The 14380-nt window shown below is 41.6% G+C and overlaps 1 protein-coding gene across 6 annotated transcripts in view; it reads right to left on the reverse strand.

Moving 5' to 3' along the window:
* Positions 1-14380, reverse strand: part of ULK4 (unc-51 like kinase 4) — a 170174-nt gene that overhangs the window by 82434 nt on the left and 73360 nt on the right. For all 6 annotated transcript variants that reach the window (XM_083467849.1, XM_083467852.1, XM_083467848.1 and 3 more), the window contains exons 30-31: positions 14130-14222; positions 12341-12389 (exon numbers count right to left, since the gene is read on the reverse strand). In XM_083467849.1, the coding sequence (XP_083323975.1) occupies positions 12341-12389; positions 14130-14222 (142 nt within the window). The remainder of the gene's footprint in view (positions 1-12340; positions 12390-14129; positions 14223-14380) is intronic.

Genomic DNA, 14380 nt, shown 5'->3' on the forward strand with positions numbered 1-14380 from the left:
GCTGTTTAAAATATTAAGATTGCATTAAGATTGCATAAACAGCCCTGTCTCAAAGTAGACATGGCGTAGTGCTCTTCATACTTGCTCCATCAGTGCCTGCTGTGTATGGTTTAGACCAATACGCCATGGAGAGAAACATAGTTTTATTCTACCAGTGCACAATGAAGCATGTTTGTGGACACTGAGCCAGCAGTGGAGTGCTGAAAACAAGCTGGAACAACACAAAGAGTCTGAGGAAAGTGGCAACTGAGCCACCGCATGAAATCTGAGATGACACAGTACTGTGAAAGTACCGCCACATCAGTTTCTGCATGTCTGAGTCGGCCCTAAGTATCATGAAGTCATAGGTATTTCTCATATGTACATATAGAGTTGCTTGTGGCTGTTACATTGGATTCTAAGGCTTGTGTAGAAAGTATTTAAGTTCTACACAATCCATCAATGAGCAAAGCTGATCTAATTTGTGTGTACGACACCACAGACTGTGGACATTTAATGAACAGTGCTCTTGACAGCTTTAATAAAACATAGCATTTGCCAGCAGAGATAATTAGAACTGAAGCAGCAAAATTCTAGTGTTTGGCAACACAGATGAAACAACTTCATTAAAATGTACAGCTTCAGCAAATGAAAGGCAAGAAAGCACTGGACCCTGAAGAATCAGCCTTCTCAAAACTAATTGCTTCAGTGCTTGAACAGGCCAGCTATGAAATACCAAGGGTATAACAAGGAAAGGAAAATAAATAAATAAATTGGAATTCAGGGGAAAAAACCCCCCACCAAAACTAATACTTTTTAGGGCACTAGCCTTTTTATTTACATTTTAAGCAGCACAGAATGATGGAATAAATTATTTTTAAGATTTTGAAACAAATAGGGATCCCCGCCCCAGGAAACCTAGCTATGTATTCCACGTTAATGAATCAGATCTTAACATTTGTCAGTACTATTGAGTTTTGAAACAATTTAAGCTCCTAAGAGAATAGATTCGTATTTGTCTTTCAACTTTGACAGATCAATACACACTGTAAGGGTTAATTTCAGGTATATAATTTAACTAAATCATAGGGTGCCATGACATTTCGCACAGTAATGTTATTCCACTTAATGAAATTACACTGGTTAAATTGCAGTTACTAGGGGCATCTCTCTCTCTGAGCTTCTACATGACCTTTGTTGGCAAACAAGATAATTATTGGGAGTGTGTGGGGGGGGGAGTGAAGTCCTCATATCGTCTTCTACAGATACAGTAATCTAGAAATGGTGTGGGGGTGGTGGTTATGTCTTACATATTAAAAGGTTGTTTGGTGTAGCATTTGTGTGAAAACTAATAAAGCAAGCATCAATGTCTCTACTGGTTGTCTATGGAAAAAATAAGCAGCAGCAATATTTTATGCTGAATTTGGTATACATTATTCCTACCAGCAAAGGGATGCGGGTGGCGCTGTGGGTAAAACCTCAGCGACTAGGACTTGCCGATCGCATGGTCGGCAGTCTTAATCCCCGCAGCAGGGTGCGCTCCCGTTGCTCGGTCCCAGCGCCTGCCAACCTAGCAGTTTGAAAGCACCCCCGGGTGCAAGTAGATAAATAGGGACCGCTTACTAGCGGGAAGGTAAACGGTGTTTCCGTGTGCTGCGCTGGCTCACCAGAGCAGCTTCGTCACACTGGCCACGTGACCCGGAAGTGTCTTCGGACAGCGCTGGCTCCCGGCCTCTAAAGTGAGATGAGCGCACAATCCTAGAGTCTGTCAAGACTGGCCCGTACCTTTACCTTATTCCTACCAACACCCAGAAAGCCAAAATCACAGTCTAAAGATAGGTGGCTATTCTATTGTATAAATTTTTATTTGAATTATTTATATATGTTATTTATATATTATATATTTTATATCAATGTAATAAATTAATATTATATTTTTAATTAGAATTGTAGAAAGAATCTACATTTGGTTTGTGACAAAGGGCTAAAACATCACTTCCATGACTAATTATCCTTTTCTCCCTAGTAATGTAGAAGACTTCAGACTCTTGTTTAGTGCTCTTGTCTTCTTCTTCCCAAAATCCGCTCTGGAGGGTTAGGGGGAGGAGAGGGGTGATAGTTCCGTCTGGCAAGTAGAAATATTTGCGCTGATGGAACTACCATATTAGTGCAATGTTGAATTCCACCAATAGTTTCTAGCAAAGTCTGAGAAATAAATTATTTTGTAGCCATGATGAAAGAGAGTAATGCAACTGTATGTTAGTTTGCCCACAGTGAAATAGAATCATAGAACTGTGGAGTTAGAAGGTACCATGAGGATAATCTATTTTTTTAAAAATTATTTATTTGTATACTGCCCTATACCCGTAGACTAATCTAGTTCAACCCCCTGCAATGCAGAAATCTTTTGCCCAATGCGGGTTCAAATCCACAACCCTAAGATTATGAGTCTCATGCTCTACCAACTGGGCCATCTTAGTCAATGGATGTGGCAGTTGTCTGTTCTACCCAGATTGTAGCTCTGTTCTATGTATAAGATGAACTCAGGTTTTGCTGCCTATCCAGAACCAAAATATATGACTAATTGTTTGGATTCCAAAACTGCATTGTTTATTATTGTTTTTGATTTTATGATGCAAGTTAATACTGGGGAAAGAGAGTGCAGATGGTTACTTCACATCATAAGGGATTTATAAATGTTTGATTTCAACAATGTGATTATATAATTGATCAGTAATGGAAATACTTAACTAGGCCTACATCATGTGGAAAGGCTCTGGTCCTCTGCTAAGATGTAAGCAATGAAGCCTGAGGTAGTAAAGTTACTCATCACTGGAAACCTACAACCATGTTACAAACTCATGGGCAACTTAGCAAGAACATCTGTTTGAAATCAGAGGATTTGTAGTCAAGTGCAACATGGATCTTATAAATTGGCAAGGTAACTTCCATTTCAAATTCCATTCCAAAAAAAAGAATAAGTAAAAAGTAGAGACATCACCTTGCCAACAAAGGTCCGTATAGTTAAAGCCATGGTTTTCCCAGTAGTGATGTATGGAAGTGAGAGCTGGACCATAAAGAAGGCTGATCACCGAAGAATTGATGCTTTTGAATTATGGTGCTGGAGGAGACTCTTGAGAGTCCCATGGACTGCAAGAAGATCAAACCTATCCATTCTTAAGGAAATCAGCCCTGAGTGCTCACTGGAAGGACAGATCCTGAAGCTGAGGCTCCAATACTTTGGCCACCTCATGAGAAGAGAAGACTCCCTGGAAAAGACCCTGATGTTGGGAAAGATGGTGGGCACAAGGAGAAGGGGACGACAGAGGACGAGAAGGTTGGATAGTGTTCTCGAAGCTACCAACATGAGTCTGACCAAACTGCGGGAGGCAGTGGAAGACAGAAGTGCCTGGCGTGCTCTGGTCCATGGGGTCATGAAGAGTCGGACACGACAAAACGACTAAACAACAACAAAAACTTCCATTTTCTAAAGTTATATACTCAATAGCTATTGCAAATCAGTAAAACAAGTAAGGAATCAATGCAAGTAATTGGCTTTTGTTCGGGAGTAGACAACAATATTTGCTTTGATTACTTGGGAAGCACGGTAAGCCAGATCTAATTTGAGAGAAAATGTGCACTGGTGATTGAGACTCCCCTTGCTAATGAAACAAACCACCACCTGAAGCCTTCACATAAATGTTGAACTTCGTGTTATTCCATGAAATTCATTTTCCCTATAAGCATTTGTTTATATAAACAGATGATTGCACTTAAGGATGTTTTCAACTTAAGATCTGCAACCATGTTTTCAAGAGGACATATCAATATTGCATTATTAGTCATTTTTATTTCCAGCACAACATGTATTTCAGTGCCTCATGGAAAAGTAACTCCGTGAGACTGGTAAAGAGCCTAAATTAGGTGTAAGGAATGATAATGCACCTTAATGATTGTGATAGCATGAAAATTAAATCTAATCATGTTCCATTAAGCATGCTCTCACTTCCATTTTTACAAAATTATTTTATTATGGTTCCTCTACCGTCTATTGAAATAAGCTTTTACAGCAATTTAATTTTCTACTATAAACAACCCTCATTTTTCACAATGCATCCCCCTGAGATTAGAGAAGGATAATTTAAATTTCTCCAGTCTTGCAGCTATACTAAGGTAACAATTTGCAGAGGCGAAGATTTTGTTTTCCTATTTGCAGTAGAGATCATTAAGATATAATTAGACTCTTATTCATGAGTATGAGCATCCTTGCTATGGAGATGCCAGTCATCCAATCAGCGTCCTCTGCACCTGTGTCGAATATGAAGGGCAGCAAGAATAATCCCCACTTCAGTCTCAGGGGAGTTCTGCATTAAATGAACTGCACTAGACATCTCTTTCTCCCTCTTTTGTTATTAATGGAATCTTATTCATGCCTCCAGTGTTTTCTCAGACTCCATTATTATCGATCAAAATTGCTAGACTATTTGCTTTCAGCAATATGCTGCTGCACTGCTACCCAGATGTGAGTCCTAACGACAACTACGTGTGGTGAATTTTAATCACGCCCTGTCTGAAACTGATCACAAGCAACTTATGCTGTACAGAAAAAGGCAAACCAGTCTACTTACAAAATAACCCGTGGCTCTTTCAGAAACAGTATAAATATATGTAGGTCTTGTTTTTAAAACTCAATACTAACTCTGCCCCCCCCCCGCCCGCTACAAAAAAAGTTCTAGATTTAAAATGTATGACTTTAATTAGAATTTAAACCAGCATTTTAATACTTTTGCTGCTATGCTGAGGGAAAATAATGGTAAAAATAATGTAATAGAACTTTCTTTCCTGAAGCCAGAGGCTTGGATCCAATGCTATCCTAGTGTGAGAAAAAAGCCATATCTGCTTGTGCAAACAGGAGATTGCCCATTTCTTTTTATTTGTCTCCCAGCTGCCTGTCACAGCTGGGGCCTGGACAGTAAAGGTGTGGAAGGAGAAAGAAGAATGGGATATGACAGTAGCTAGCCCAGAAGTGCAAGTCAGAAGAACCTCAGGGCTAGTGAAAAGCAAGTGAAAAGTCAGGACTGAAGAGCAAGTCAAACCTTAAGGACAAACAAGGAGACAGAAGATGAGTAAGGGAACTACTACAGAAAAGATCAATTATCTTGTTACTATCCTCTAGGCCTGTTTCAGAAATGGCAGACAGAAAAGGGCTTCCAGTGATGATCTCAGGGTCCAGTCATGTGGTAAAAGGTGGTCTTTTAGCCATAGGTGTCCTGAGCCATATAAGGCTTTAAAGATCAAATCCAGCTCTTTGAGCTGAGCCCAGAAACAAACTTGCAGCTTCTGCAGTCAGGCCAACACTTCCAGAAATCTATTTTACAATGAATTTATGTTTGAAGATGATGGTGGAGGATACTCCTAACCTCTTGAGATGATGCTTCCCTAAAAAAACCCTGCTACCACAGTGCTCAACACTCATCTATCTGTGATATTTCTCCACTGGTTGATAAAATGTAGTGCCCCGGCCACCACCACATTCTCACATATTTACAGATTGATAGCAAGCTGTGATGTGTTTTCCTGGTCACTCTGAGAATGTAGGATTTTGAGAAGATCAGGGCTAGGGTCTTCTAGCTGCCCTGCCCTGACTATCTCATCTTGGCCTGTAACCCAAATACTTTCAAGATTTGGAAAAGGGACATGGAAGGGAAAGTGGACTGGTTCCATTTCCCCTTGCATTCCTCTCTCCTGGCAGTGGAAAGAGCTTTCTTCTCATCCTGTGTTTCCACAAGATGTTCTCTCAGTGGTTCTTCAAATAGTTTGACGCCTGAAAAGGGAAGGGTGGTCACCAGGTACCTGGGATCCACCTTCCACTCTCACAACCAACTGTCCCAACATGCCAAAGTGGTAGCAGCCATAGACCTGGCTTTGAACTGCAGCGTATCCAGAGACACAACAGGCATAAGGGCTGACATCTGAGAGGCTTTCATAAGTCCATCCTTAATTGATTTATGGATATCCTGCTGTGATCCCAACCCCTCGGCTCACATATATCTGGCCCTAGCAGAGACTGAAGTGGTGACTGAAGACTTGAAGGCACCAGCCTCAAAATTCCTGCACAATGTGTCCACCACTAATTTATCAAAGGAATCATTTGCATCCCTCTTTTCCCCTCATAAGGAGTGACAACAGAAGAAACCAGGGCAACCACAGGCTATTTCAGTGCTGGAAATTGATCTGCTGCATAATTTTATTGGGGAAGGTATAATGCTTCCCAGCCAATCTGAGGTTCAGTTTCAGCTTATCAGGACTGATCTACTCCACCTTCCAAACACTATCAAAGGCTAGTGGAAAGGGCACTGTAACGGGTTTAGATGAAGCTGAAGGAAATACCTTTTCTACCCCAGAAGCCAACGACTCATTAGAAGATTCAGGCTCAACAAGGAATTCCTCATTAAGCTGTAAAATCTGTCTAGCTTTTGCCAACAAGGCAGGATAAACATCTGAAGAAAAATGCTTGCCCTGAGAGCTAGTGGAATCTAGCTCCTCAGATAACTCTCCCACTTCACTGCCTTCCATAGCAACCGATTGCTCAGATTCAGAAATTGCATCCCCATCTGGCTCTAGTTTGCTCTGTTGGTGCCACAATTTCTCCTAAATTGAATTCTATGTAATTGCCTTAGCTCCCGCCACGACCCACATGTTGCCCTTCAACTGGAGAGAAACCAGGGGAGGATACTGAGGAAAGAGATCCCACAGAACTGCAGTGGAAGGAGATCTGGCATCTCCTCCTTTTGTGGCTTTCAGATTTAAGCTTCTGTTTCTTTTTGCATTTCTTGCTTGTGAAAGACCTCCCTCAAGCCAAACTAATAGATTTAGAAGGAAGAGAATCCTTTATCTTCTTCAGAGAACAACTCTCTTATCCACTGCAGGAATTTGGAGAAATGACCTCCCCAGGAAAAGGAGCACCAGTGATGGCAAGCCACTCATCCCTTCAGTGGTGTGACTGCCGCCTTTGGAATTCAGATGTGCTGTGTACAGAATCAGACCGTCCATATTCAGAAGTGCTGTTTTCAGAAATTGCTCTGTTTTGGGCACTGGTACGCGGGTGGCGCTGTGGGTAAAACCTCAGTGCCTAGGACTTGCCAATCAGAAGGTCGGCGGTTCAAATCCCCGCGGCGGGGTGCGCTCCCGTTGCTCGGTCCCAGCGCCTGCCAACCTAGCAGTTCGAAAGCACCCCCGGGTGCAAGTAGATAAATAGGGACCGCTTACTAGCGGGAAGGTAAACGGCGTTTCCGTGTGCGGCTCTGGCTCGCCAGAGTAGCTTCGTCACGCTGGCCACGTGACCCGGAAGTGTCTGCAGACAGCGCTGGCTCCCGGCCTGTAGAGAGAGATGAGCGCACAACCCTAGAGTCTGGCAAGACTGGCCCGTATGGGCAGGGGTACCTTTACTTTTACCTTTACAGTGGTACCTTGGGTTAAGTACTTAATTCGTTCCGGAGGTCAGTACTTAACCTGAAACTGTTCTTAACCTGAAGCACCACTTTAGCTAATGGGGTCTCCTGCTGCTGCCACACTGCCAGAGCACAATTTCTGTTCTCATTCTGAAGCAAAGTTCTTAACCTGAAGCACTATTTCTAGGTTAGCGGAGTCTGTAACCTGAAGCGTATGTAACCCGAGGTACCACTGTATATGAAACACAGAGGAGGCCACCAAAGAGAACATATGCCTGCCAAAACCAAGCTCTTTCCAACAGAGTGAGAAGCAGCCCTCTGATAAGCGCTTCACAAAATTCTATGGCAAAGGAGCTGTGATGAGCTTGAGGGAAATCACCCCAATTGAGGTAGAATTGTGGAAAGATTTGCTGTGATCAAAGACCAGCGCTCTACAGAGGTCTCAAGTCTCAAGGAAAACTGCTAAATGTGGAATAAGTCACCACAATCCTGCTGGGTTTCACCGAGGTAGCAAGACTAATCATCACTAGCAGAAATAATGATGCTAGTGATGCAGGGTGATGAGATCTAACCCTTCCCCTTCCCAGCCACCACCCTGACAAACAATGCCCATAGTCAGCTTTACGAAAGGCAGAGTTGAAAGCTTAATTTCTAATAGTACTTGAAGGGTGTGGGGGATTTTTGTTGGGATCGTGGTTGGAGAGGGAAGAGTTAAATATTCTCTCCCTGTGCACAATTGTCCCAATGAACATTTTCCTCCTTCTCTCAATTTGCTTGAAACCACAGATGCTACTGTATACTATGATTTTAATACAATGCCTAGTTAGGCTCTTAGTATGTTGAAATGCTAAGGTCCAAGGCATCTTTTGCATCTTAGAAAATAACATTAGAATTGACTTCTCCGGTTTAGTGAAATTAAACCAGAAATAAATATAATCTGTGGACAGATGCCTTCTTCACATAAATGACGAGGAAGGTATCTAGTCATCTGTGCAAATGCACCTTTTCTGTATGTACACAGGTACTTGGTATGTAGCTGACCTTTCGAAAATGAAATCTCCCTCTAAATTATTGAATCCTCTATGCAATATATTTAGAGTGGTGCATACCATTTGGATTCTACCAGACTTCAAAATAAAGATAATTAACTGAAGTATAACGCAGAAATGTGTTCAGATAATGGCAGCACCATTAACCTGGAAACATTATCCCAGGTATTACTTAATTACAAAAGGTTTAATAAGATTGAGAGGTTTATAATTAGCTCATAACTTCTCCCGTATTGAAACATCTATCCACACAACAAATGTTAATTCTTTGAGAACACAGTATCAAATGATCATCATAGCCGCTATTAGACTAAGTTATGAACTAGGAAGTTCCCTGTTTAAATCTGCTATCTGTCACAAATTAAGTAGATCATCTTAGGCAAGGCACTCTCTCCCAGTCTCAGTCATCCTCAGCTGTAATATGAAGACTAGTAATACTGACACTTTAAGGCTGTGGTGTGGAACCTTTAGCCTGCAGGCCTATGTTGGCGTGGTCTAAATCCCAATTAGACCCACATAAATCACACCTGCCTTCCCCATACCCTGACATCATGTGTGGGGCAGGTATGGATGTGGCTACAAAGGAACATTTTGGAGCTTAAGGTGAGTGACAGGGAGCGCACTGAGATTAGCTGCACTAGGGAATTCCCCACTGGGTGGAGTATAAGAGACCAGACAGTATTAAAGGTACTTTGAGCCCAAGTGAACGAACACAAGAATCCTGAACCTTAAATTGGCAAATAGTGCAGCTCTAAGCAGCAGAGTAACATGTTGCCAGTAACCTGCAGCTTTGGACCAGATACAAGGGGCAACCCCACATAAAACATGATGCGAAATCAATATTTGAGAAACCAATATGCATGTACCACTATGGTCAAGCTATCATGGTTCAGAAATGGTTGCAGCTGGTGTACCAGTTGGAGCTGGTAAAAAGCACTGCTGGCCACAGAGGTCACTCTAGTGACAGAGATCAATCAAGGTAGACTCCCAGACTGCGTACCTTAAAAGGGAGTGAAGTCCCATTTAGAACAGGTAATTTGACCCACAAGGCCTCAGTATTTCAGAATTCAAGCTCAGTTTATTGACCCTTATCCAGTCCAACACTGCATCCACGCACCAGTATGAACATGCTCCCGACTCAGATGTAATGGAGAAATAAGAGTTGGGTAGCATCAGTGTACTGATGATACCTTGCTCCAAAACACCCAATGACTGCTCCCAACAGCTTCACAGAGATGCCGAACAGAATTGCTGACAAAATAGTGGTGCCCCACCATGGAGCTGAAGAGCCTTCTTCCAAGACTACTTTCTGGACACAATCCTGCAGCTAGGAGCAGAACCGCTGCAACACAGTGCTACTGATACCCATCCCACAGATTCAGTCCAGGAGGGTATCATGTTCAGTGGTACTGAAGGCCACTGGGGGAAGGAGCAGGGCTGCACTCCCATCAGGGCAAACAAAGCTGATCCAGTCCCAAACCTATACATACAATGTATAACAGAATGATGTCACTGGGCTTATTGTGAACCTTTCAAAATTCAGTGAACTTTTGTGGTAACTACAAATAAAGCTTTGCCCATAAAAACACATATTAAGAAAAAGTGAGGTGCCGTTATTTCAAGTTATTCTGATCTTGGGTGTGGCTGGCCATCATTCAGGCTATGATGATAAATATAGGGAAAAATGAGCTTTTTAAAGAACATTTAATTTACCTTGTTACAACCTTTTCATAGACAGAGCTTTAAATTAGAGATTTGAAAGAATTTCCCCCAAGGATGTAGTTTAATTTGAAAATATAATTAACTTTGGAATAATTATTGCTACCACTTCACTCCTTCCAACTTCCCTAGAGAAAAAGCAAACTTTTGCTTGGTACCCATGAAATGAGAAAGTCATTGTAATTTTACAGCATTTAAGGAGTACCAAGGAAGACATAATAGAATTCTATTGCTCAAGGAACAGAAAGGCAAATTTACAACAAAACACTGAAGCAGATTTTGTAAAGAAATAAATATTCTGCTAATCTTTAAATTATTTTCCCAAAGCCAAAACCTCCAATTAAATTTTTGCTTGCTGTGCTGTTATCAGTTACTCCAATTCTGAAAGTTTTGCATACTATAGCACCTTAGTAATTTAGCTAGTCTGTCCACTCCCTACCCCGCAATTCGAATAAATAATGCTGCCAATTAGTTCTAGTGAAACATGTTGGAAACATACTCTTTTTGTCAGATGTTACGACTAACCTGCTTATTCATTAGAAGGAGCATGGTTCTCTGGATAGAACAATTCATATGTATGCAATCAATCCTCTGCCCTCAGTTTACTCTCCCTTCTCATTGGAACCACCACCAGCATAGCTGCCAACCATGCCTTCTAGGTAGTGCAAGTCCCTATAAGCAGTGATGCTGCTGGTAACACATGCAGCAAGCAAGCGGAAGTATTTTTCCCATGAAATAGGTACACAGCTAAGATGTAATATGAATTGCCTGGCTCACCACAACTTACAGGGATGTTCTAAGTTACATCTGTAGGGCCCCAGCTAACACTGCCAGTAACATCTGGACAGCTCCTCACCCCTGCTCCAAGCCATATATACTACATTGTGCAGCAAGAGGTCAGTCTGCAAAGTTAGGTGTGATGTTAACTCTCCAGAGGGACTGGGGCAGGACTGGTAGGGTTAAACACAGGGTGGCCAATGAGAGGCAGAGTCAACTAGTTCCAGTTTTGTTCCCATTCGTGTGCCAGGCAGTGGAACAGTTTCCACTGCCTGGCACATAGTTTGCAGGAAAACTGCAGGATTTTTGCTTTATTTTCACACGAAAAGTCCCTAAGACGGTTGGATGGCGCTTGTATGCCTCCTTCCGGCAACTCCTGCAGCCAAGCTGGTGTGCTGCCCTGCTTTCCTTTGAACCACATCAGCAAGGCCGAGAGGCGGGTCTTGCTGTCTGGGTACCCAGGACCTCCATACACACTGCTCAGGTTTGTGCCCCAAGGAGGTCACTTTTGTTGTTGTTTAGTCGTGTCCGATTCTTCGTGACCCCATGGACCAGAGCACGCCAGGCACTCCTGTCTTCCACTGCCTCCCGCAGTTTGGTCAAACTCATGCTGGTAGCTTCGAGAACACTGTCAAACCATCTCGTCCTCTGTCGTCCCCTTCTCCTTGTGCCCTCCATCTTTCCCAACATCAGGGTCTTTTCCAGGGAGTCTTCTCTTCTCATGAGGTGGCCAAAGTATTGGAGCCTCAGCTTCACGATCTGTCCTTCCAGTGAGCACTCAGGGCTGATTTCCTTAAGAATGGAGAGGTTTGATCTTCTTGCAGTCCATGGGACTCTCAAGAGTCTCCTCCAGCACCATAATTCAAAAGCAGGTCACTTAGGTGCTGCTAATGCAGCTGTTTGACTTCCTTTCCAGAGGCACATTTCATTTTCTCTTGAGACAGATGCCAACAGCACAACTCCTGAGCCACATGGCAACTCTGGGCTCTCAGGCTCTCACTTCATTCTGGGCCTGCAGCTCAGGCTTGACTCTTTATGCATCTATGATTTTGAGGGCAGGGGGGTGGTTTGACTGCTCCTTCTGCCTGCTTCCCTAAATCTTCAGTCAATGGGTGGTACAGTTTGTTCTCAAAAGAGTCTGAGTCTGGCTCCAAGTCAGGGTTAGGCATGACAATCTACAGTATACCAAGAATATGAAAGAATTTTCTCTAGTACGTATCGCAACAAAATCAGTCTAATAAGACTGCACAGCCTTTTTGAAAAAATGACATGCCCACTGAAGTAGCATATTAACAAGCAGATCATCATAATTAAATAATGCTTTAAGGTTATGTTAAAATCAAATTCTGTAAAATATATTCTCACCAGAATTACTTGAAAAATAGTTGGAACAAGATGAATTTCTTCAACAAGGCTGTAAAAAAACCCCAGAAACCCAAATTAAACCATTGAACATGAAACAGTGTGACAAAGTCTTTGTTGCTAAAATCTGTGACCCAGAACCTCAGCCCCTGACTACCTCTTCATTTAAATAAGTTCTACCACAGTTATTAAAACATAAGAAATCCAATACTGCTTTAAAAATTACTTCTTGGTCTACCTTACAGATGTGAAGCAAGTGAGTGGAACAGTAAGTAAATTAATATTTTTTTAAAGGCAGTTATTAAAATGCATTAAGTCCATCAAATGGGCAATGGAGGCAGTAAAATAATTTGAAGTAATAGGCTACAGTGGATATACTGAAATTAACACACATACACCGAAGCAGCTTTTTATGTATGCTTCATTAGCTATTTTATCTTCTCTGCTTTAATACATTCAAGTATATTAGAATCACATACTGTGTATCTGAGAAGTGATTAACCACCAGGTTTCAGATAAAGGACATTCAACTTTATGACAACAGAGAGCTACAGAAGCCATTAAAAAACTGTTTAAATATGGGAACTTGACCAATTGGCCTTAAACTTCTACCACCTCAAATGTGCTTCCAAATTCCCTTCTTTTGCCATGTTCCCTTCTTTTGCCTCATTTGTCCCTAGTTTTCTGACTCTGCTGTGCTCTCCTACAATTCAGGAGATGAATTTTACCTGAGTTCAGAGAAAAATAATCCAAAATCAACTTAAGAAAAGCAAATCTTACACACTTGCACAAGCACGATTTATGTGAGGGTGACAGCACACCAGAGTCGCCCAAATAGCTGTTGTATAGTGGTGGGCAAAGGAATGGATATGGAAAAACAGGCTAACCAAAAAAAGTAGATCAAGTCATTAAAAAGAAATGTCTCGTGTCTGGTGGACACTTTAGTCTGAACAGAATTTTGAAGCACGGTTAGAAGACTAATTTATACAACAGTTCGTTTTTTATTGAGAGATTCATTTTCCTCAAGTGTCTCGTGAAACGGGGGGGGGGCGGGCGGAGTGATGTAACTGTTCCTTTTTGATATATTCAATAAAGTCTCACCAAATCTTGCATGTAGATTTCAAAGTACTCATATCTCCAAACTTAATATTGACTAAAGCGTTGTACATAGCTGCAACAAGCTCTTTCCCCGTGGGGCCTATATTCAAAATATACTCTCTAATTATGAAAGAGTATGTGTAGCATGTATGAGGACCACAGAATTGTTGATGAAATTGAAACCACCCAATGGCCATTCATTCCTTGAGACACCATTTGTAGCTGTTCTTTGGTGGGTGTGTCATATTTTTTGCCCCCAAAACCCCCTCAATCTATAATAACCCTTAGATCCAAATTTATATTTCTACTTAGAATTAAGTTTGAGTCTTTCTGTAAGAATAGTTCTCTTCTTAAGTAAGTGACAGTACAATCATAAAGATGATCATGCAGAAATAAGTCCCACCATATTCAGTGATGTTTACTTCGTAGCAAATGTGTTTATGATTGATAAAATACGGGAAAATGTAATTTGATGGCCAGAATACTAGTTCTTTGAGTTCAAGAGGGTTTTAGACTCATTTTTCTAAACAGCAGGAACCTACACTACATGGCTCACTACAGTTAAAACTGAAGGAAGTTTCAAAAGCAGTTTATAATATGACATATCAAGGGTCAGCTGACTGATCTAAGATGAGGAAAGGTCAAGCTCTCTGGATTCTGGCTCACAGAAGTAGTGAACGTACAATTGGATTACCTTGTAAAAACGGGGCTATACTCTGTAAGGGCAACTAACAGCTTTAGACCATAAGCAGGTACTGGGTCAGGTGCCATTAGAATTTGCTGAAACCTAGAACAAAAGAAAGAACAACCTTGTGAAACACAAATGTAACTATTCCACCCATCATTTTCTGTAGGAAAATATGCTAGCAGTTGATCAAGTGAACCTTCCCTTAATCTGTCCACTCATACATCCTTCTACTGACTTACCTACTTGTACAATTTTTT

This window comes from Podarcis liolepis (genome assembly GCF_965112155.1).
Source record: "Podarcis liolepis genome assembly, chromosome: 12".
NCBI classification, from domain to species: Eukaryota; Metazoa; Chordata; class Lepidosauria; order Squamata; family Lacertidae; genus Podarcis; species Podarcis liolepis.